Source organism: Hemiscyllium ocellatum, chromosome 30 (genome assembly GCF_020745735.1).
Source record: "Hemiscyllium ocellatum isolate sHemOce1 chromosome 30, sHemOce1.pat.X.cur, whole genome shotgun sequence".
In the NCBI taxonomy this organism is placed as follows: Eukaryota; Metazoa; Chordata; class Chondrichthyes; order Orectolobiformes; family Hemiscylliidae; genus Hemiscyllium; species Hemiscyllium ocellatum.
In genome coordinates this window covers 3,512,993-3,536,171 of record NC_083430.1, presented here as the reverse complement: position 1 = coordinate 3,536,171, position 23,179 = coordinate 3,512,993, and the positions used below count along the sequence as shown (strand labels likewise).

Below are 23,179 nucleotides of genomic sequence, written 5' to 3'. Positions count from 1 at the left end.
GATCTAAGGCAGAAATTCAGGGAACTAGAGCTAGAACAAAGAGTTATCATCTTTGGTTTGTTGCCTGTGTCACGTGCTAGCGAGGTGAGGAATAGGGAGAGAGAGGGGTTTAACGCATGGCTACAGGAATGGTGCAGAGGGAGGGTTTTGGATTCCTCAGTAATTGGAGCTCTTTCTGGGGTAGGTGGGACCTCTACAACCAGGATGGTCTTCACCTGAACCAGAGGGGTACCAATATCCTAGGGGGGAAATTTGCTCATGCTGTTTGGATTTATACTAATTCAGCAGGGGGATGGGAACTAGAATTGTAGTTTGAGTATCCAGGAGGTTGAGAGTAGTGATGTCAGAAATAAAGTTTTAACATTACAAGATGGCACTGGCAAGCAAGAAGCTGGTTTGAAGTGTGTCTACTTCAACACCAGGAGCATCTGGAGTAAGGTGGGTGAACTTGCAGCACGGGTTGGAACCTGGGAATTCGATGTTGTTGCCATTTCAGAGACATGGGTAGAGCAGGGACAGGAATGGTTGTTACAGGTTTTGGTAAGAACACAGATGGCAAAAGAGGGGACAGGTGGCACTGTTAGTCACTGTTAGAGTTGCAGAAAGGATGTTTGAGGACACGCCTACTGAGGATAGAAACAGGAAAGGAGAGGTCACCCTATTGGAGTTTTCTATAGGCCTCCGAATAGTTCCAGAGATGTTGGTGATAGGATAGCAAAAATAATTCTCGAAAGGAGTGAGAGTGATGGGGTAGTTGTTATGGTGGACTTTAACTTTCCAAGTATTTACTGGGAATACTATAGTTCAAATATTTTAGATGGGTCAATCTTTGTCCAATGTGTGCAGGAGGGTTTCCTGACACAGTTTGTAGACAGGCAAACATTAGATTTGTACTGGGTAATGAACCCGGCCAGGTTTAGATTTGGTGGTATGTGAGCACTTTGGTGATAATGACCACAATTCAGTTATGTTTACTTTAGCAATGGAAATGGATAAGTATATAATGCAGGATAAGAGTTATAGCTGGGGAAAGGCAATTACGATGTGATCAGGTGAGATTTAGGATGCATAGGGTGGGGAAAGAAACTGCAGAGGGTGGGCACAATTGCAATGTGGAGCTTATTCAAGGATCACCTACTGTGTGTCCTTGATAAGTATGTATTGATCAGGTAGGGAGGAAGAGGTCGAGTGCAGGAGCCGTGCTTTACTAAGGAAGTTGAATCCCTTGTCAAGAGGAAGAAGATGGCTTATGTTAGGATGAGTTGTGAAGACTCAGTGATTGAGAGTTACAAGTTAGCCAGGAACGAACAAAAGAGAAAGCTACAAAGAGCCAGGAGGGGACATGAGAAGTCGTTGGCAGATAGGGTCAAGAAAAACCCTAAGGCTTTCTATAGGGATATCAGGAATAAAAGAATGACTAGTGTTAGATTAGGGCCAATCAAGGACAGCAGTGGGAAATTGTGTGTGGAGTCAGAGGAGATAGGGGATGCTCCTAAATTAATATTTTTCATCAGTATTCACACTGGAAAAAGACAATGTTGTCGGGATACTGAGCATCACAATACTGAGATATAGGCTACTAGACTAGATGAGATTGATGCTCACAAGGAAGAGGTGTTAGCAATTCTGGAAAGTGTGAAAATAGAGAAGTACCCTGGGCCAAGTGGGATTTATCCTCTGATTCTGTGGGAATCTGGGAGGAAATTGCTGAACTTTTGGCTTTGATCTTTGTCGTCATTGTCTACAGGAATAGTGCCAGAAGACTGGAGGATAGCAACTGTTGTTCCCTTATTCAAGAAGGGGAGTAGAGATAAGCCTGGTAATTATAGACCAGTGAGCCTTACTTCGGTTGTGGGTAAAGTGTTAGAAAAGGTTACGAGAGATAGGATTTATGATCATCTAGAAAGGAATAAGTTGATTAGAGATAGTCAACAGTGTTTTGTGTAGGGTAAGTTCGTACTCACAAACCCTTATTGAGTTCTTTGAGATGGTGACCAAAAGGTGGATGTGGGTAAAACGGTTGATGTGGTGCAGCAAATGTTTGATAAGGTTCCCCGTGTTAGGCTATTGCACAAAATAAGAAGGCATGAGATTGAGGGGAATTTAGCAGTTAGGATCAGAAATTGGAAAGAAACCAGAAGGTGGTTGTTGATGGGAACAGTTCATCCTGGTGTAGTTACTAGTCGTGTGCCACAGGGATCTGTTTTGGGACCACTGCTGTTTGTCATTTTTATAAACAACCTGGATGAGGGCATAGAAGAATAGGTTAGTAAATTTGCAGATGAAACTAAGGTCTGTCGAGTTGTAGATAGTACCAAAGAATGTTGTAGGTTACTGAGAGACATTGATAAGCTGCAAAGCTGGGCTGACAGGTGGCAATTAGAGTTTAATATGGAAAAGTGGGAGGTGATTCACTTTGGAAAGAGGAACAGGAATGCAGAGTTCTGGGCTAATGGTAAGACTCTTGGTAGAGTAGATGAACAGAGATCTGTGTCCACGTATATCCCTGAAAGTTGTCATTCAGGTTGATTGGGCTGTTAAGAAGGCATACGGTGTTAGGTTTCATTAGTAGGGGGATTGAGTTTTGGAATCAAAATGTCATGCTGCAATGGAGCAAAATTTTAGTGTGGCTGCACTTGGAGTATTGTGTATAGTTCTGGTCTCTGCATTATAAAAAGGATGTGGAAGCTTTGGAAAAGGTTCAGAGGAGATTTATTAGGATGTTGCTTGGTATGGAGGGAAAGCTTTATAAGGAAAGGCTGAGGGACTTGAGGCTGTTTTCATTGGAGAGAAGAAGATTGAGAGGGAACTTAATTGAGACATGTAAGATAATCAGAGGGTTAGGTAGGGTGGACAGTGACAGCCTTTTTCTTCAGTAGGTGATGGCTAGCATGAGGGGGACATAGCTTTAAATTCAGGGATGATAGATATAGGTCAGATGTGAGAGGTAGTTTCTTTACTCAGAGAATAGTAGGGGCATGGAACACACTGCCTGCAACAGTAGTAGACTCGCCAACTTTAAGGGCATTTAAATGGTCATTGGATAGATATATGAACGAAAATAGAATAGTGTAGGTTAGGTGGGCTTCAGATTGCTTTCACAGTTCGGTGCAACATTGAGAGCCAAAGGGCCTGTACTGCTCTGTAATGTTCTATCTATCTAAATCAGTATGTAGAGAACCCTACTCTGGAGAATGCAACACTAGACCTCCTCTTAGGACACGAGGTTGGGCAAGTGACTGAAGTGTCAATCAGAGAGCACTCTGGGCCCAGTGATCATAACACTCTCTTAATTTTAATCAGTGGACCAGTTCTGTCTTTACTCAAAATTATGTTAAGGTGCTAAACTGGAGCAGGGCCAATTTTGGGGCCGTTAGGCAGGATCTAACAGAGGAGACAGTGAGGTCTGCAGATTAGATTCCCTACAGTGTGGAAGCAGGTCCTGCGGCCCAGCAAGTCCACGTTGACCCTCCAAAGAGTAACCCACCCCCCTTTGACTAATGCACCTAACAACTATGGACAATTAGCGTGAACAATTCACCTGACCTGCAGATTTTAGGACACAGAGGAAACCCACACAGACCCGGGGAGAATGTGCAAACTCCACAGACAGCCGCCCAAGGCTGGAATCGAGCCTGAGACCCTAGTGCTGTGAGGCAGCAGTGCTAACCACTGAGCCCCTGTGCTGCCCCAGATGCTGGGGATCAGTTGAGCTTGTTGCTGGAAAAGCACAGCAAGTCAGGCAGCATCTGTGGAGCAGGAAAATCGATGTTTCGGGCTGGAGCCCTTCAGGGTCTAGCAGTGGTCAAGTGGGTGAATCTGAAGGAAAAGGAACAAATGGCAAAAGGGAGGTTTTTAAAAGAATGATATCAAGAGTCCAGGGACAGTATGTCCCTGTTGGGATGAAGGGAAACACTGGTGCATTTAAGGATATTGAGACTCTGGTCAGGATTTAAGCTATCGGGCTCCAGTGGAATCCTCGATGACTATAAAAAGTGTAAGAGCACACATTGAGAGAAGTCAGAAGAGCGAAAAGAGAATATGAGATGGATCTGGCAAGTAAGGTTAAAGATATTCCCAAGAGGTTCTATAGTTATCTTCAGAGTGAAGACGTGGCTCGGGAGAGAATCGATCCTCATTAAGATCAGCAGGAGAGGGGGAGATTTTTATTGAATATTTCTCCTCCGTGTTTACTGAGGAAGGAACATGGATGCCAAGGAAATAAGGGAAACAAGTTGGGATGCATTTGACTGCATACATATTACCAGAAAGGAGGTGTTTGCAGCGTTAAAGTGCATTAAGGTGGATAAATCCTCTGGGCCTGATCAAGTCCATCCTCGGATTTGTGGGAGGTTAGGGAAGAAATTGCAGAGATTTTTGCTTCATCTTTAGCCAATGGTGAAGTTCCGGAAGACTGGAGGATGGCTCGTGTTGTTCCATTGTTTTTTAAAAAAAGTAGCAAAGGCAAGCCAGGGAACTACAGGCCAGTGAGTCTGACAACAGTGGTAGGCAAGTTATTGGAGAGGATACTGAGGGACTGGATCAACCAACATTTGGATAGTCAATGTCTGATTAGGAATAGTCCGCGCGGGAAGTCATGTTTGACACATCGTTTAGTGTTGAAGAGGTAACAAAGAGGATAGATGAGGGTAGGGTAGTGGATATTGTTGGTATGAACTTTAATAAGGCATTTGACAAGGTCCCACACGACAGGATGGTTAGGTCACATGGGGTCCATGAATAGCTAGCTAATTGGATCCAAAATTGGCTTGATGGTAGGAAGCAGAGGGTGATGGTTAAAGGTTATTTCTCAGACTCTCTACTCTTGTGACTAGCGGTGGGCCACAGAGGTTGCTGCGGAGACTGTTGTTATTTCTTTCTTACATAAATGATCTGGATGTGAATGATTAGTAAGTTTGTGAATGATACAAATGAGGTATTATTTATAGTGAGGAAGGTTATCAAAAATTACAAAGGGATCCTGATCAGATGGGTAAGTGGGCTGAGGAGTGGCAAATGCAATTCAATGCAGATAAGTGTGAGATTTTGCATTTTGTAAAGTCAAACCAAGAGAGGACTTGTACAGTAAATGGTAAGGGCCTGAGGAGTGTTGTGGAACTGAGGGACTGAGGAGTACACATACATAGTTTGTTGAAAGTGACACCACAGGTAGACAGGGTGGTGAGGAAGGCATTTAGCATGCTGACCTTCATCGTCAAGGCATTGAGAATAGGAGTTGGGACGTTGTATTACTGTTTTATAAGTCTTTGGTGAGGCCCACACTTGAAATATTGTGTACAGTTTTGGTCACCCTTTTATAGGAAAACTGTCATTGTTCAACTGGAAAGAGTGCAAAGAAAGTTTACAAGGATATTGCTGGGACTAGTAGGCCTGCATTACAGGGAGAGGTTGACCAGGATAGGACTTTATTTCTTGGAATGTAGGAGAATGAGGGCTAACCTTGTGAGATGTATAAAATCATGAGGGGCTTAGATAGGATGAATGCATATAGTCTTTATCCCAGGGATGCGGAATTGAAAAGTAGAGTGCACAGGTTTAAGGTTTAGAGGGGAGCGATTTTAAGAAGGACCTGAGGGGCAATTTCTTCACCCAGAGAGTGTTTTGTATGTGGAATGGGGTGCCAGAGAAAGTGGTTGAGGCAGGTACAGTAGCACCATTTATAAAACATTGGGATAGGTACATGGATGGGAACGGGCTTAGAGGGATATGGACCAAATGTGAACAATTGGAGCTGGCTGAGTTGGCACCGTTGTCAGCATGGATCAGTTTGGGCTGAAAGGCCTGTTTCCATGCTGTATTATTCTATGACTTTCTGATTCTATTTCAAATATGGACTTGCTGATTAAAGCTCTTTCTGTTTCCCTAGCTCCTGCCTAATACTGACATAATTTGCCCTCCCCCAATTTGGTGTCTTTTCACAAGGTCCTGACTTATCCTTATTCATAACTTAAGGAGTTGTGATCACTGGTTCCAAAATGCTCCCACTGAAAGGTCAATCACCTGGCTGGGCTCAATAGCCAATATAAGTTCCCCTCTTATAGTTGGTCTATCCACCTACTTTTCCATGAAACCCTCTTTGATTCACCTTACAAATTCTGCCCTGTCTGAGCATCTTGATCAAATGGAGTTCTAGTCAATACTGGGAAGTTAAAATCACCCCTTGTGACCATCCTGCTGTTGCATCTTTCCATCATCTGTCTACATATTTGTTGCTCAATGTCTCGGTAGCTGTTGGAGGGGACCTATGGTATAATCTAATCAGAGTGATTGCAGTCATCTTATTTTTGAGCTGTACCCATATTGCCGCAGTGGACGAGCCCTCCAGTATGTTCTCTGAGTGCAGAAGTGACATTCTCCCAGATTAGTCATGGAACTGTTTCATTGCCCTCTTACCTTTCTCTCTACCTTGTCTAAAACAGTGAAACCCTGGAAAGTTGAGGAGCCAATCCTGTCCCTCCCTTAACCAAATCTCTGCAATGGCTACAACATCATAGTCCCATGCACTGATCCAGGCTCTAAACTCATCTGCCTTGCCTATAAAACTCCTTGCATTGAAATAAACCCATTTCAGCCCATTAGTACCATAGGTATTCATTTACCTATCTCTGACTCTCATTTTTAACATATTAGTTAACAAATCAACCTTCCCCTCAATCCCTCCACTTGCTGACCTGCTGCTCTGGTTTCCTGACCCCTGCCATTCTGGTTTAAAACCTCACGAGTAGCACAAACAAACCTCTCTGCAAGGATATTGGTTTCCCTACAGATTAGGGACATAGATAAGCTGCAGAACTGGGCTGAGAGGTGGCAGTTGGAGTTGAGAGTCATAGAGCTGTACTGCACAGAAACAGACTCTTTGGTCCAACTTGTGCATGCCGCCCAGATATCCTAACTGAATATAGCCCCATTTACCAGCACTTAGTCTTATCTCTCTAAACCCCTCCTTTTCATATACTCATCCAGATGCCTTTTAAATGCTGTATTGCCTCCATTATTTCCTCTGGCAGCTCAGTCCATGCATGCACTGCCCTCTGCATGAAAATGTTGCCCCTTAGGTCCCTTTTTATATTTTTCCCCTCTCAATCTAAACCTCCATCCTCTGGTTCTGGACTGCCCCACCCCAAGGAAAAGACCTTGTCAATTTATCCTATCCATCCCCCCTCATGATTTTATAAACCTCTACAAGGTAACTCCTCAGCCTCCAATGCTCCAGGGAAACCTGGAGTAATCTAAGTAATCTAATCCAAGCCTTTTCAGCCTTTCCCTGTAGTTCAAATCCTCCAATCCTGGCAGCAACATTGCATGAACCCTTTCAAGTTTCACAATATCCTTCCAAAAGTGGCCTAACTAATGTCCTGTACAGCCATAACATGACCTCCCAACTCCTATACTCAATACTCTGACCAGTAAAGGAAAGCAGAACGAAAGCCACCTTCACTATCCTATCTACCTGCGACTCCACTTTGAAGGAACTATGAACCTATGCTCCAAGGTCTTTGTTCAGCAACACACCCAGGACCTTACCATTAAGTGTAGAAGTCTTGTTTTAATGCGGAATAGTGTGAGGTGATTCACTTTGGAAGGAGTAACAGGAATGCGGAGTACTGGGTTAATAGTAAGATTCTTGGTAGAGTAGATGAACAGAGCGATCTCTGTGTCCATGTGCATAGATCCCTGAAAGTTGCCACCCAGGTTGATAAGGTTGTTAAGAAAGCATATGGTGTATTAGCTTTTATTGGTGGAGGGATTGCATTTCCGAGCAATGGGGTCATGTTCGAGCTGTACAAAACTCTGTTGCAGCTGCACTTGACAGTTCTGGTCACTGCATTATAGGAAAGATGTGAAAGCTTTGGAAAGGGTTCAGAGAAGATTTACCAGGCTATTGCTTGGTATGGAGGGAAGGTCTTATGATGAAAGGCTGAGGGACTTGAAGCTGTTTTTGTTGGAGAGAAGAAGGTTGAGAGGTGACTTAATTGAAATAAATATGATAATCAGAGGGCTAGATAGATTGGACAGTGAGCCTTTTTTCTTTGGATGGTGATGGCTAGCATGAGGGGACATAGCTTTAAATTGAGGGGGTGATAGATATAGGACAGACGTCAGAAGTCATTTCTTTACTCAGTAATAGCCGGGTGGATCACGCTGCCTGCAACAGTAGTAGACTTGCCAATTTTAAGGGCATTGAAATGGTCATTGGATAGACATATGGACAAAAATGCAATAGTATAGGTTAGATGGACTTCAGATCAGTTTCACAGGTCAGCACAATATCAAGGGCCAAAGGGCCTGTACTGCACTGTATTTTTCTATGTTCTACACTATGGTAATGTAATTTTTGGGACTTACCATTCCTTGACACTAGATTCTTCCTGTATCCACTGTTCAGTCATGGTGAATGAGCTGACTTCTCCCAGAATGCTCCTCAGTGACGTGTCTGCCACCTTTTATTGGATGCTCTTACCCCTATTTATCACAAGCGGTGGGATTCTTCCTCAATCAATTGTTCGGTTGTGGTGGCTGAGCTAACTTCTCACATAATTTGTTTTTATTCCAAAACATACCCTATTATAACAAAATCTCTTTCTATGTATACATCGCCAGAAATGTAGTTTGGTTTTGCATAGTTGCATGTCAAGAAACAAACAAACACTGGGTTCTATTGGATAAAATTAAACTCCAAAGATCTCTCTTACACATACAATATTACAATTATGTACATTTCAGGTGCTGTGAGGGTGTGATTACTGAAGGGACCCCCAAGACCTCAGGTAGTGGTCTTTCCCCACTGTGCCTTGGCTTTTGTGCATCCCTCAGCACGTAGTCCTGGACCTTAGAATGTACCAGTCTGCAAAACACTGCTCCAGAAGGCAGCAACAGCCCTCAGTCTAGGTAATTCAAGTCCTTTATCACGGACCAAATATGAGACACAGGAACTCTCAGAGGAGAATTCAGTGAGCTTTAAATGCCTGCAGTACAGAGACAGTTTCAAAGTTCTCGCAAGCTTTGGGCATGATCGTGGGGTTCTGTAGGGAAAATGGCCAACTGACCATGGCACAATGGTACAGGGAGACATTCAAGTAATGAGAGGAAAAGCAACATGGTAGCAATAGGAGACAATATAACTAACAGGATAGATACTGTTCTCTTCAAGTGGGGGTAAGAATTCCAAACGCCGTATCACCTATCTGATGTTAAAATTATGGATATATCCTCACTGTTGGATTGATTGATTGAATCATTCATTGTCATGCATATACAAATACCATGACAAGTTTATATTGTTGCCTTGATTCAGCGCATATCTCATTAACTTAAAATTAAGCAAAAGAATTATAAACTTAGAGTCCAACTTTTCTTTCTCTCCCACTACAGTAATGCTCTGGCTTCAGCAGCCCATTCCACTCTGTAACTAGGAGAAAGTGAATATTGCAGATGCTAGAGAGATGCTAGAAAAGTGTGGCGCTGGAAAAGTGTAGCAGGTCAGGTAGCATCTGAGGAACAGGGGAGTTGACATTTCGGGCATAAGCTGTTCATCAGAATGTGGAGGGGAAAGGAGGCTGAGACACAAATTAGGGGGCGGAGCTGGGGGAAGGTAGCTGGGGAGGCGATAGATAGGTGCAGGCGGGAGGTAGCTGTGATAGGTCAGTGGGAAGGAAGATGGACAGGTCAATAGGGTGGTGCTGAGTTGAAGGATTGGATCTGAGATGAGGTGCGGGGGGGAGATTTGGAAACTAATGAAGTCGATGTTGATGCTGTGTGGTTGAAAAGGAGACGTTCTTCCTCCAATCATCAGGTGGCTTGGATTTGGCGGTGGAGGAGGCCCAGGACTTGGATGTCCTTGGCGGAGTGGAAGGGGCAATTGAAGTGGCCAGCCACAGGGTGGTTGGGTTGTTTGGTGCATGTGTCACAGAGATGTTCTCTGAGACACTCTGTAGGTTGGTGTCCTGTCTCTCCGACGAAGAGGAGACCACATCGAGAGCAATGGACACATTATATGAGGATGGTGGATGTGCAGGAAAATCTCTGCTAGATGTGATAAGATCCTATGGGGCCTTGGACAGATGTGAGAGGGGTGGTATGGGCACAGATTTTACACACCTTGTGGTGGCAAGGGAAGATGGTGGGGAGGGAATATATCCCTGGTACTTTCCCTTGCCATCGCAAGAGATGTAATATCTCCCCACTCACCTCTGTCTAAGGCCGCAATGGATCTCCACGCATCCAGCAGAGAATTTCCTGCACATCCACCCACCTCATCTACTGTGTCCCTTGCTCTTGATGTCATCTCCTCTAGATTGGGAAGACAGGAAGCCAACTCATGGTGTGTTTCAGGGAACATCTCTGGGACACATGCGCCAAACAACCCTATATCCCTACGGCCGACTGTCCAACTACCCCTCCCATTCCCCCAAGGATATTAAAGTCCTGGGCGTCCTCCACCGCTAAATCAAAGCCACTTGACAAGTGGAGAAAGAATGCCTCCTTTTCCACCTTTGGAACCCTTTAACCTCATGGCATCAACAATGACTTCTGTAGTTTCCAAATCTCCCCTCCACCCCCACCCCAACTCTCACCTCATTCCAGATCCAACTCTCCAACTCGGCACCCCCCTCACGACCTGTCCTATCTGTCCATCTCCCTTCCCACCTATTCGTTCCACCCTCCTCACCAAACTATCACAATCACCTGCCCCCACCTGCATCCAATCTATCGCCTTCTCAGCTACCTTCCCGAGCCCCACCCCCACTCCACTATTTATCTCTCAGCCCTCTTTCCTCTTCCACATTCCTGATGAAGTGCTTATGTCCGAAACGTTGACTCTCCTGCTCCTCAGATGCTGCCTAATATGCTGTACTTTTCCAGCACCACACTTTTCCACTCTACTCCTCAGCCAGCGTCTCACTTCATGCTTACCCAGCCCACTCCACTCTGCAGCATTGACTCTTAAAACACAGTTTGTGTCTCTGGATGAGGAATCCTGCTGGAATTATGGGGGACAATGAGAAAGAACATCTCAAATGTGAGGGCTGTTTTGCTGAAAATGTAAGAATGGAATAAAGTGAGATTTTCTAATCATTTGTCCTGGTCCTAATTATTGAACTTGGTTACAGACATTTTGAGCTGAAAATGTGTTGCTGGAAAAGCGCAGCACATCAGGCAGCAGCCAAGGAGCAGGAGAATCGATATTTCGGGCATAAGCCTTTCTTCAGGAATGAGGAAAGTGTGTCCAGCAGGCTAAGATAAAAGGTAGGGAGGAGGGACTTGGGGGAGGGGCATTGGAGATGCGATAGGTGGAAGGAGGTCAAGGTGAGGGTGATAGGCCGGAGTGGGGTGGGGGAGGGCGGAGAGGTGAGGAAGAAGATTGCCGGTTAGGAAGGCAGTGCTGAGTTCGAGGGATTTGACTGAGACAAGGTGGGGGGTGGGGAAATGAGGAAACTGGAGAAATCGGAGTTCATCCCTTGTGGTTGGAGGGTTCCTAGGCGGAAGATGAGGCGCTCTTCCTCCAACCGTCGTGTTGCTATGGTCTGGCGATGGAGGAGTCCAAGGACCTGCATCTTCTTGGTGGAGTGGGAGGGGGAGTTGAAGTGTTGAGCCACGCGGTGGTTGGGTTGGTTGGTCCGCGTGTCCCAGAGGTGTTCTCTGAAACGTTCCACAAGTAGGCGGCCTGTCTCCCCAATATAGAGGAGGCCAAATCGGGTGCAGTGGATACAATAAATGATGTGTGTGGAGGTGCAGGTGAATATATGGTGGATATGGAAGGATCCCTTGGGGCCTTGGAGAGAAGTAAGGGAGGAGGTGTGGGCGCAAGTTTTGCATTTCTTGCGGTTGCAGGGGAAGGTGCCGGGAGTGGAGGTTGAGTTGGTGGGGGGGTGTGGACCTGACGAGGGAGTCACGGAGGGAGTGGTCTTTTCAGAACGCTGATAGGGGAGGGTAGGGAAATATATCCCTGGCGGTGGGGTCCGTTTGGAGGTGGCGGAAATGACGGCAGATGATTCGCCGTATATGGAGGTCGGTGGGGTGGTAGCTGAGAACCAGTGGGTTCTGTCCTGGTGGTGGTTGGAGGGGCGGGGCTCAAGGGCGGAGGAGCGGGAAGTGGAGGAGATGCGGTGGAGGGCATCGTCGATCACATCTGGGGGGAAATTGCGATCTTTGAAGAAGGAGGCCATCTGGGTTTTACGGTATTGGAACTGGTCCTCCTGGGAGCAGATGCGGCAGAGATGAAGGAATTGGGAATATGGGATGGCGTTTTTACAGGGGGCAGGGTGGGAGGAGGTGTAGTCTAGGTAGCTGTGGGAGTCAGTCGGTGTTGATTCAGTCGCCCGAGATAGAAATGGAAAGGTCTAGGAAGGGGAGGGAGGAGTCTGAGACGATCCAGGTGAATTTGAGGTTGGGGTGGAAGGTGTTGGTAAAGTGGATGAACTGTTCAACCTCCTCATGAGAGCACGAGGCAGTGCCAATACAGTCATCGATGTAGTGGAGGAAAAGGTGGGGGATGGTGCCAGTGTAGCCGCGGAAGATGGACTGTTCCACATATCCTATGAAGAGGGGGGCAATACTGGGGCCCATGCGGGTGCCCATGGCTACTCCTTTGGTTTGGAGAAAGTGGGAGAATTGGAAAGAGAAGTTGTTCACGGTGAGGACCAATTCAGTCAGTCGAAGGAGGGTGTCAGTGGAAGGGTACTGGTTGGTACGGTGGGAAAGGAAGACGCCGAGGGCTTTGAGTCCCAGAGAACACCTCTGGGACACCCGGACCGACCAACCCAACCACCCCGTGGCTCAACACTTCAACTCCCCCTCCCACTCCACCAAGGACATGCAGGTCCTTGGACTCCTCCATCGCCAGACCAGAGGAACCCTCCAACCACAAGGGATGAACTCCGATTTCTCCAATTTCCTCATTTCCCCTCCCCCCACCTTGTCTCAGTCAAATCCCTTGAACTCAGCACCGCCTTCCTAACCTGCAATCTTCTTCCTCACCTCTCCGCCCCCCCCCACCCCACTCCAGCCTATCACCCTCACCTTGACCTCCTTCCACCTATCGCATCTCCAACGCCCCTCCCCCAAGTCCCTCCTCCCTACCTTTTATCTGAGCCTGCTGGACACACTTTCCTCATTCCTGAAGAAGGGCTTATGCCCGAAACATCGATTCTCCTGTTCCTTGGATGCTGCCTGACCTGCTGCGCTTTTCCAGCAACACATTTTCAGCTCTGATCTCCAGCATCTGCAGTCCTCACTTTCTCCACAGACATTTTGAAACAACATTCCTCATTTCATATTTTTATTTTCAGACAAAAGGATCCACCCAATTGGAGTTTTCAAAAGAGGATCTGTGTGTCTACACTGTGAGTGCAAAACAATATTGGAAGTTAGAACATAAAGAACCAAGCAACATTTTTGCAGAAACAACAGGTTTGTGTGAAGTATGTTTTAATGGAGTCATAAAGGTATACAGCACAGAAACAGACCTTTTGCTCCAACTCATCCATGCCAACCAGATATCCTAAACTAATCTTGTCTCAGTTGCCAGCACTTGGCCCATTTCTCTCTAACCCCTTCCTCTTCATATCCCTTCCAGATGCCTTTTAAATGTTGTAACTGTACCAGCCTTAACCACTTCCTCTGGCAGCTCATTCCATACAAGCACCACCCTCTGCATGGAAAAGGTCCCTTTTAAATCTTACCCCTCTCATCATAAATCTATACCCTCCAGTTCTGGACTCCTACCCAAGGGAAAAGACTTTGTCTATTTACCCTATCCATAGCCCTCATGATTTTACAAACCTCTATATTGTCACCCCTCAGCATCTGACACTCCAGGGAAAACAGCCCCACTTATTCAGCCTCTCCCTAAAGCTTAAACTCTCCAACCTTGGCAAAAGCCTTGTATATCTTTTCTGAATCCTTTCAAATTTCACAACATCCTTCCAAGAGGAAGGAGACCAGAATTGCCCACAGAATTCCAAAAGTGGCTTAAACAATGTCCTGTACAGCCGCAACATGACCTCTCAACTCCTATACTCAGTGCTGTGAGCAATAAGGACAAGCATATCAATACTGTCATCACTATCCTATCTACCTGCGACTCCACTTTCAAGGAGCTATGAACCTGCATTCCAAGGTTTCTTTGTTCAGCAACATATACTCCAAGTTGAAGCGATTAACTAACTATTAACTAACTGATTCAATATACTCAATACTCTGACTAATAAAGGAAAGCATACCGAATGCTGCCTTCACTATCCTATCTACCTGCAACTCTACTTTCAAGGAGCTGTGAGCCTGCACTTCAAGGTCTCCTTGTTCCACAATACTCTCTGGAACCTTACCATTAAGTCTATAAGTACTGCTCTGATTTGCTTTACCAAAATGCAACACCTGGCATCTATCTAAATTAAACTCCATCTGACTCTCCTCAACCCATTGGCCCATCTGATAAAGATCCCCATTATAATCTGAGGTGACCTTCTTCACTATCCACTACACCTCCAATTTTGGTGTCATCTGCAAGCTTACTAACTACACCTCTTATGTTCACATCCAAATCATTTATATAAAATGACAAAAAGTAGTGGAGCCAGCATCGATCTTTGTGGCACTCCACTGGTCACAGGCCTCCAGTCGGAAAAACAACCCTCCATCTCCACTTCCACCCTCTATCTTCTACCTTCGAGCCAGTTCTGTATCCAAATGGCCAGTTCTCCCTGTATTGAGACATGATTTGACACACGCAAAGCCATGTTGATTCCCTAATCAGTCCTTGCCTGTCCAAATACATTTAAATCCTGTCCCTCAGGATTTCCTTCAACAACTTGCCCACTACCAATGTCAAGGCTCACTGGTCTATAGTTCCCTGGCTTGTCCTTACCACCTTTTCTTAAATAGTGGCATCATCTGGATCTTCTGGCATGTCACCTGTCACTATTGATGATACAAATATCTCGGCAAGGGGCCCAGCCATCACATTCCGAGTTTCCCACAGAGTTCTGGGCTACACTTGATCAGATCCTGGGGATTCATCCACCTTATTTGATTACTTACAGTGTGGAAACAAGTCCACACCGACTGGCCGAAGCGCAACCCACCCAGACCCATTCCCCCACATTTACCCCTTCCCCTAACAGTATGGGCAATTTAGCATGGCCAATTCACCTGACCTGCACATCTTTGGAAGAAAAGAGGAAACCGGAGCACCCGAAGGAAACCCACGCAGACATGGGGAGAATGTGCAAACTCCACACAGACAGTCGCCTGAGGTGGGAATTGAACCTGGGTCTCTGGCGTTGTGAGGCAGCAGTGCTAGCCACTGTGCCACTGTGCTGCCCAGTGTTTTGTGTTTTAACACATCAGCACTTTCTCCTCTGTAATATAGACATTTTTCAAGGTGTCACCATCTGTATCTCTACATTCTATATCTTCCATGTCCTTCTCCACAGTAAACACTGATGCAAAATACTCGTTTAGTATCACGCCCATCTCCTGCAGCTCCTGCATAGGCTGCCTTGCTGATTTTTGAGGGGACTTATTCTTTCCCTAGTTACCCTTTTGTCTTTACTGTACTTGTAAAAACCCTTTGAATTCTCCTTAACCCTATTTGCCAAAGGTACCTCATGTCTGCTTTTTGCCCTTCTGATTTCTGTCTTAACTATACTCCTACAGCCTTCATACTCTTCTAAGGATTCACTTGATCTATCCTGTAGTTACCAGACATATGCTTCCTTCTTTTCCTTAACCAAACCCTCAATTTCTTTAGTCATCCAGCATTCCCTCCACCTATCAGCCTTTCCTTTCACCCTAACAGGAATATACTCTCTCTGGATTCTTTTTATCTCATTTCTGAAGGCTTCCTGTTTTCCAGCCATCCCTTTACCTGCAAACATCCGTGCCCAATCAGCTTTTGAAAGTTCTTCCTAATGCATCAAAATTAGCCTTCCTCCAAATTAGAACTTCAACTTGTAGACTGGTCTATCATTTTCCATCACTATTTTAAAACTAATGGAATTATGGTCACTGGCCCCAAAATGTTCCTCCACTGACATCTCAGTCACCTGCCCTGCCTTACTTCCCAAGAATAGGTCAGGTGCTCAAAGTTTGTGAGAAGATTTGTAGCTCGGGTGCTCGTTGTTGTGATTCTGTTCGCCGAGCTGGGAATTTGTGTTGCAGACGTTTTGTCCCCTGTCTAGGTGACATCCTCAGTGCTCCAGAGCCTCCTGTGAAGCGCTTCTGTGATGTTTCCTCCGGCATTTATAGTGATTTGTATCTGCCGCTTCTGGTTGTCAGTTCCAGCTGTCTGCTGCAGGAATTCCCTGGCTGTTCTCTGTGTGGCTTGTCCTATAATAGTAGTGTTGTCCCAGTCGAATTCATGTTGCTTGTCATCTGCGTGTGTGGCTACTAAGGATAGCTGGTCGTGTCGTTTCGTGGCTAGTTGGTGTTCATGGATGCGGATCGTTAGCTATCTTCCTGTTTGTCTTATGTGGTGTTTTGTGCAGTCCTTGCATGGGATTTTGTACACTACATTGGTTTTGCTCATGCTGGGTATCGGGTCCTTCATCCTGGTAAGTTGTTGTCTGAGAGTGGCTGTTGGTTTGTGTGCAGTTATGAGTCCTAGTGGTCACAGTAGTCTGGCTGTCAGTTCGGAAATGCTCTTGATGTATGGTAGTGTGGCTAGTCCTTTGGGTTGCGGCATGTCCTTGTTCCGTTGTCTTTCCCTTAGTCATCTGTTGATGAAATACCCGCACAATTTCAATGAGCACCTGAGCTACAAATCTTCTCCCAAACTTTGAATTGCTACCTTCAAAGTCCTGTTTAGCTCATATTGGATGTTAACCAAGTTTGCTGAAGTCCGGAAAGTATAAACTTTTATTGTGAAACTGTGGCTTCATCTTGAGGTTCCACAAGAGTGAGGCAAGATCATCTGATGTTGCATCACTTCCTGGAATGATGCCAGTTGTCTCATTAGTAAATCAAAAGATGGAATTAATCTCCTCTCTCCTTTCATTCACACACTCCAAGTCTCCTACTTCCATTTCACTTTACGGAAGCAGATGCCATTTCATATCAGAATAGGTCTCTGCTCCTTTAAAGGGATTTGAGCCCAGTATGTGGTCTGTCAGTCTCTGCTGAGTAGAATGGGAATCGGCTGATGACTCTAGTACTCTGAGCTACTTTGTGGTTCGGGAATTACACTGTCTCGATCATAAGACCCTACAACAGATAGTGAGGACAATTGAGAGTATCCTCAGAGTCTCTCTTCCCTCCATTACAGTCATTTACACCACACGCTGCATCCGAAAGGCTAAGAGCATTGTGGAAGACTTCACACACCCCTCACTAAAGCTCTTTTCCCTCCTGCCATCTGACAGAAGATACTGGAGCATACTGTCTCTCATGGCCAGGGAACAGTTTCTTCCCTCAAGCTTTCAGGCTCCTTAACACAGTATGATCGCACGCTTTGCCATATGAAATTCTTTACACGAATTCAAATTGCCGCTAGAAAAATGTCTGTTGTTTATCGTTGTTCTATTATACTGTAACTAGCGTATTTTACAATTATGCACTTTATGCCATGTACGATTGTGTGTAGTTTGTGCTGTCCATGTAGCACCTGGAGGAACACTGTCTCGTTTTTACTGTATGCATTGTATATGGTAGAAATGACAAATAAAAGCTACTCTCTACTCTAGTTCACCAGTCAGGCTCTCATCTGGATTGGTAGATGAATGCAGCATCTCTGCTCTGTTTGATTGAATGCATGACTGCTTCATAGAATCCTGACCTGTGGAAAGAGGGCATTTGGCCCATGGAGTCTGCGCTAAGCCTATGAAGAGCATCCCACTCAGACCCAGCACCCCCCCACAATCTTCCCATAACCCGATATTTATCATGGCTAATCCAATTAGCATGCTCATCCCTGGACATTATGGGGTGATTTACCATGGCCAATCAATCTCGCCTGCACATCTTTGGATTGTGGGGAAAAAAACTGGAACAGATGACGGAAACCCACATAGGCACAGGGAGAATGTGCGAACTCCACAAAGACAGTCACCCAAGGCTTTAATCAAACCTGGTTCCCTGGCGCTGTGAGGCAGCAATGCTAACTATAGACTGTGCTGCCTGTAATGGGATAAAAGATTACTTTGGTGCCGCAGCCAGCCCTATTCCATCTCCATTTACTATTTTTGGTTTTGATGAAAGTAAGACTGTAAAGATGATGCACATCCAAAGGTGTGCTTTGTGACATTTGTCATAGCCCCTCTTTTGACTGAAATTATATTTATCCTCTTTCTTGAATTCATCATCCTGTACCCACAGCAGTGAGTATGTGGGAGACTAGGGAGTTCTTATTTATTGTCTTCCTTCGGAAGTTCACATGATGCCAGATCATTTTGAAGTGGAGATGGGTAATGGCTTAGAACTACAAACTGGATGTTGTTATTCATTTCTGGATGTAAGTTTGCTCACTGAGGTAGAAGGTTTGTTTTGAGACGTTTCATCACTATACTGAGTAACACCAGTGAGCCTCCGGTGAAGCACTGGTGGTATGTCCTGTATCCTCTTTATGGGTCTTGGCTTCTTAAGGTGGGTGATATCATCATTTCCGGTTATTTTCTCAAAGGATGGTAGATGTGATCAAAATCAATTTGTTTATTGATGGAATTCCGTTTAGAATGCCAAGCCTCAAGGAATTCTTGTGCGTGTCTCTGTTTAGCCTGTCCTAGGATGGATGTGTTGTCCCAGTCGAAGTGGTGTCCTGCTTTGTCTTTATGCAAGGAAACTAGTGATAGTGCGTCATGCTTTTTGGTAGGTAGTTGATGTTAATGTAGCCTAGTGTCAAGTTTCCTGCCTGTCTGTCCAATGTAGTGTTTGTTGCAGTCCTTGCATGGTATTTTGTAAATGACATTCATTTTGCTGGTTGTTTCTATTGGATCCTTTAGGTTCATTGGCTGTTGTTTTAAGTGTGCTGGTAGTTTTGTGGGCTATCATGATATCAAGGGGTTTGAGTAGTCAGGAAGTCATTTCAGAGATGCCTTTTGATGTAAGGTAATGTGGCTAAAGTTTCTGGGCACGTTGTGTCTGCTTGTTTGGGTTTGTTGCTGAGGAATTGGTGGATTTTGAATTTGCTGTTTGAGCATTTTTCTTCTGGTTGTAGTTCCTGGATGGTGCAGTGTGTTGTGGCTCATTGAAATAATATGAGCAGCTCTGTTTGTGGGTGTTGGGATGATTGCTTCTGTTGTTAAGTATTTGGTCTGTGTGTTGTTTTCCTGTAAAATAGACACTGGTTTGAAGTTGGAGAAAGTGAGGTCTGCAGATGCTGGAGTATCAGAGCTGAAAATGTGTTGCTGGAAATGGGCAGGCAGGTCAGGCAGCATCCAAGGAATAGGAAATTCGACGTTTCGGGCATCGAACTTCCTGTTCCTTGGATGCTGCCTGACCTGCTGCGCTTTTCCAGCAACACATTTTCAGCACTGGTTTGAAGTTCTCCATCAACTATTTGTTCTATTGTCACCTCTAGGAATAAGAGTCTGGTATCGTTCTCCTCCTCCTTTTGTGAATTTTATACTAGTTAGGACATTGTTGATGGTGTCGTAGGTTTCCTTTTAATTTGGTCTGTTTTGTGATGACTATGTTGTTATCAATGTAGTAGATCCAAAGTATGGGCTGGATAGTTGGAAGGGTAGCTTGTTCCATTCTCTGCATTACTGCTTCTGCCAGTAGCCCTGATATTGGTGATCCCATGGGTTTCTGTTGATGTTGTCGTCGTCGTCATCGTCGTCGTCGCGAGGCACAGGTCCACTGGCTGAGCTTACATCCAGACCTCAACCTGAGCTACAAATCTTCTCAAAAATCGCTATAATTCATTTCAGCTAAACTTTGAACTGCACACATTCATCTTTCAGCTTCACCATTTGATTTGAGGGATCCTGGTGAGCTGGTACAATGGATAAATCCATATGATGTCGTACACTTTTTACTCAAAGTACTCATAAAAGGCAGTCCATTATGTGAATGGACAAGATCTGGATTCTGTATGTTGCAAAGGCCTCCTTCAGTGATATAATCACTGCTTCAGACATGTAACACTGAATTGGTCGACTTCTACTCAGCTGGAGTAATAGTCTATTGCAACCAAGGATGACTTCCTTTTTTCTTCAAAGAAGTTGGCCCCAAGATGTTCCTATCGGGGCACAAAATAATATTTTATTTACAAAAGCTCTTTTAAAGACTTTTCCATCGGAATATCGGTTCGGCCAGGAGGCTGTTTGTCCCTTTTGGTCTGCTTCAACATTTTTAAAGATCTAGTTGTGGTCATTACTTTCCTGCTTTTGACTCTGGTATAGATCAAAAATCTCTCTAACTCAGCCTTGAATAAATGTAAAGATCCAGCCTATGTTACCTTTTGGGAAGAGAATTCCACACTGAAATGACACTCGGAGAATAGTTTTCCCATCATCTGTCTTTTTCTTAAACTCGGTGGCCTAATTTTGGTTTCCCCAGAAGAGAAAAGATTGACTGAGTATCCAGACTACCCAGTCCCTTCAGGATCTCGTATGTTTCAATCCAATCACCTCTCATTCTTCTAAACTGCAATGGGTATGTGTCCAACTTGTTCAACCTTTCTTTGTAAAATTATCCCAGGAATGAGTTGAATGAACCTTCTTTGCACTGCTTCGAAAGCAATTGAAACTTTTTTCATGAGAAGGGCAAAATTATACAGTGTTTCAGAAAACATCTACCAAGGTCCTGTAAAACTTTTTAAAATTTTTATATTTCATTCCACCTGTAATAAACAACATTCCATTCACTTAATTAGGTACATTTTGTGATAAAGTATTAACTCGATGATTCCTGTACCATGATACCCAGATCCCTCTGTTGTACAATCACTCGTCATTTGAACAGCATGTTACTTTTCTGTTTTTCCTGCCAAACTGAACACGTTCATATTTACCCACATTGTCATCAGTCAGTGTTTTTGTCCATTCGCTTAACTTGACTATATGCCTTTGCACAGTTGTTACCCTCACTTAACATCTTACATTCCGACTATCTTGGTGTCATTGGCATAATTACCTCATGAGCAAAACCAACGTAGTGTACAAAATCCCATGCAAGGACTGCACAAAACACTACATAGGACAAACAGGAAGACAGCTAACAACCCGCATCCATGAACACCAACTAGCCACAAAACGACATGACCAGCTATCCCTAGTAGCCATACACTCAGATGACAAACAACATGAATTTGATTGGGACAACACCACTATTATAGGGCAGGCCAAACAGAGAACAGCCAGGGAATTCCTAGATGCATGGCATTCATCCAAGAATTCTATTAATAGACACATCGACCTAGACCCTATATACCGGCCACTGCAACGGACAGCTACTGACAACCGGAAGCGGCAGATTCAAACCAGTATAAATGCCGGAGGAATCATCACAGAAGCGCTTCACAGGAGGCTCCCAAGCACTGAAGATGTCACCTAGAAAGGGGACGAAACGTTTGCAAGAAAAACTCCCAGCTCGGCGAACAGAACCACAACAATTTTGTAAACCTCTATAAGGTCACCCCTCAGCCTCCAACGCTCCAGCCTGTTCAGCCTCTCCCAAATCCTTCAACCCTGGCAACATCCTTGTAAATCTTTTATGAACCCTTTCAAGTTTCTCAACATCTTTCTAAGAGGAAGGAGACCAGAATTGCATGCAATATTCCAAAAGTGGCCTAACCAATGTTGTGTACAGCTGTAACATGATCTCCCAACTCCTGTACTTAATACTCTGACCAATAAAGAAAGCATAGCAAACTCCTCCTTCACTATCCGAGCTACCTGCGACTCCGCTTTTAAGGAGCTATGAACCTGCACTCCAAGGTCTCTTTGTTCAGAAACACTCCCGAGGACCTTACCACTAAGTGTGTACAGCCTGCTAAGATTTGCTTTCCCAAAATGCAGCACCTCACATTTATCTGAATTAAACTCCATCTGCCACTTCTCAGCCCATTGGCCCAGCTGGTCAAGATCCTGTTGTAATCTGAGGTAACCCACTTCGCTGTGCACTACACCTTCAATTTTGGTGTCATCTGCAAACTTACTAACTGTACCTCTTATGCTCGCATCCAAATCATTTACGTAAATGACAAAAAGTAGAGGGCCCAGCACCGATCCTTGTGGCATTCCACTGGTCAGAGGCCTCAGTCTGAAAAACAACCCTCCACCACCACCCTCTGTCTTCTACCTTTGAGCCAGTTCTGTTTCTAAATGGCTAGTTCTCTCTGTATTCCATGAGATCTAACCTTGTTAATCAGTCTCCCATGGGGAACCTTGTCGAATGCCTTACTGAAGTCCAAATAGATCACATCTACTGCTCTGCCCTCATCAATCTTCTTTGTTACTTCTTCAAAAAACTCAATCAGGTTTGTGAGACATGATTTCCCATGCACAAAGCCATGTTGACTATCCCTAATCAGTCCTTGCCTTTCCAAATAAATGTAAATCCTGTCCCTCAGGATTCCCTCCAGCAACTTGTCCAGTACAGAGGTCAGGCTCAGTGGTCTATAGTTCCCTGGCTTGTCCTTACAACCCTTCTGAAACAGTGGCACCACGCTAGCCAACCTTCAGTCTTCCAGCATCTCACCTGTGACTATCGATGATACAAATATCTCAGCAAGAGGTCCAGCAATCACTTCTGTAGCTTCCCACAGAGTTCTAGAGTACACCTGATCAGGACCTGGGGATTTGTCCACCTTTATGTGTTTCAAGACATCCAACACTTCCTCCTCTGTAATATGGACATTTTGCAAGATGTCACCGTCTATTTCCCTACAGTCTATATCTTTCAAATCCTTTTCCACAATAAATACTGATGCAAAATACTCATTTGATTTAGTTGTAGGTGAGCACTTTGGAGAGAATGACCATAATTTAGTTATGGTTAGTTTAGCGATGGAAAGGGATAGGTACATGGCACAGATCAAGAGGTATTGATGGGGCAAGGGCAATTATAATGTGATTAGGCAAGAAATAAGATGCATAGAATGGAGTAACAAAATGCAGGGGATGCAGACAATGGAAATGTGGAACTGGTTTAAGGATCAGATAATGCGTGTTCTTGATAGATATGTCCCTGTCAGGCAGGGAGGAAGTGATAAGGTAAG

General features: G+C 44.8%; 1 protein-coding gene across 1 annotated transcript in view; it reads left to right on the top strand.

The window, feature by feature from the left end:
* The window catches only part of LOC132829988 (nuclear GTPase SLIP-GC-like), a 151,219-nt gene that overhangs the window by 79,383 nt on the left and 48,657 nt on the right, over positions 1 to 23,179 (top strand). Inside the window, exon 11 of the mRNA XM_060847440.1 lies at positions 13,311 to 13,431. Coding sequence (XP_060703423.1) covers positions 13,311 to 13,431 — 121 coding nt within the window. The remainder of the gene's footprint in view (positions 1 to 13,310; positions 13,432 to 23,179) is intronic.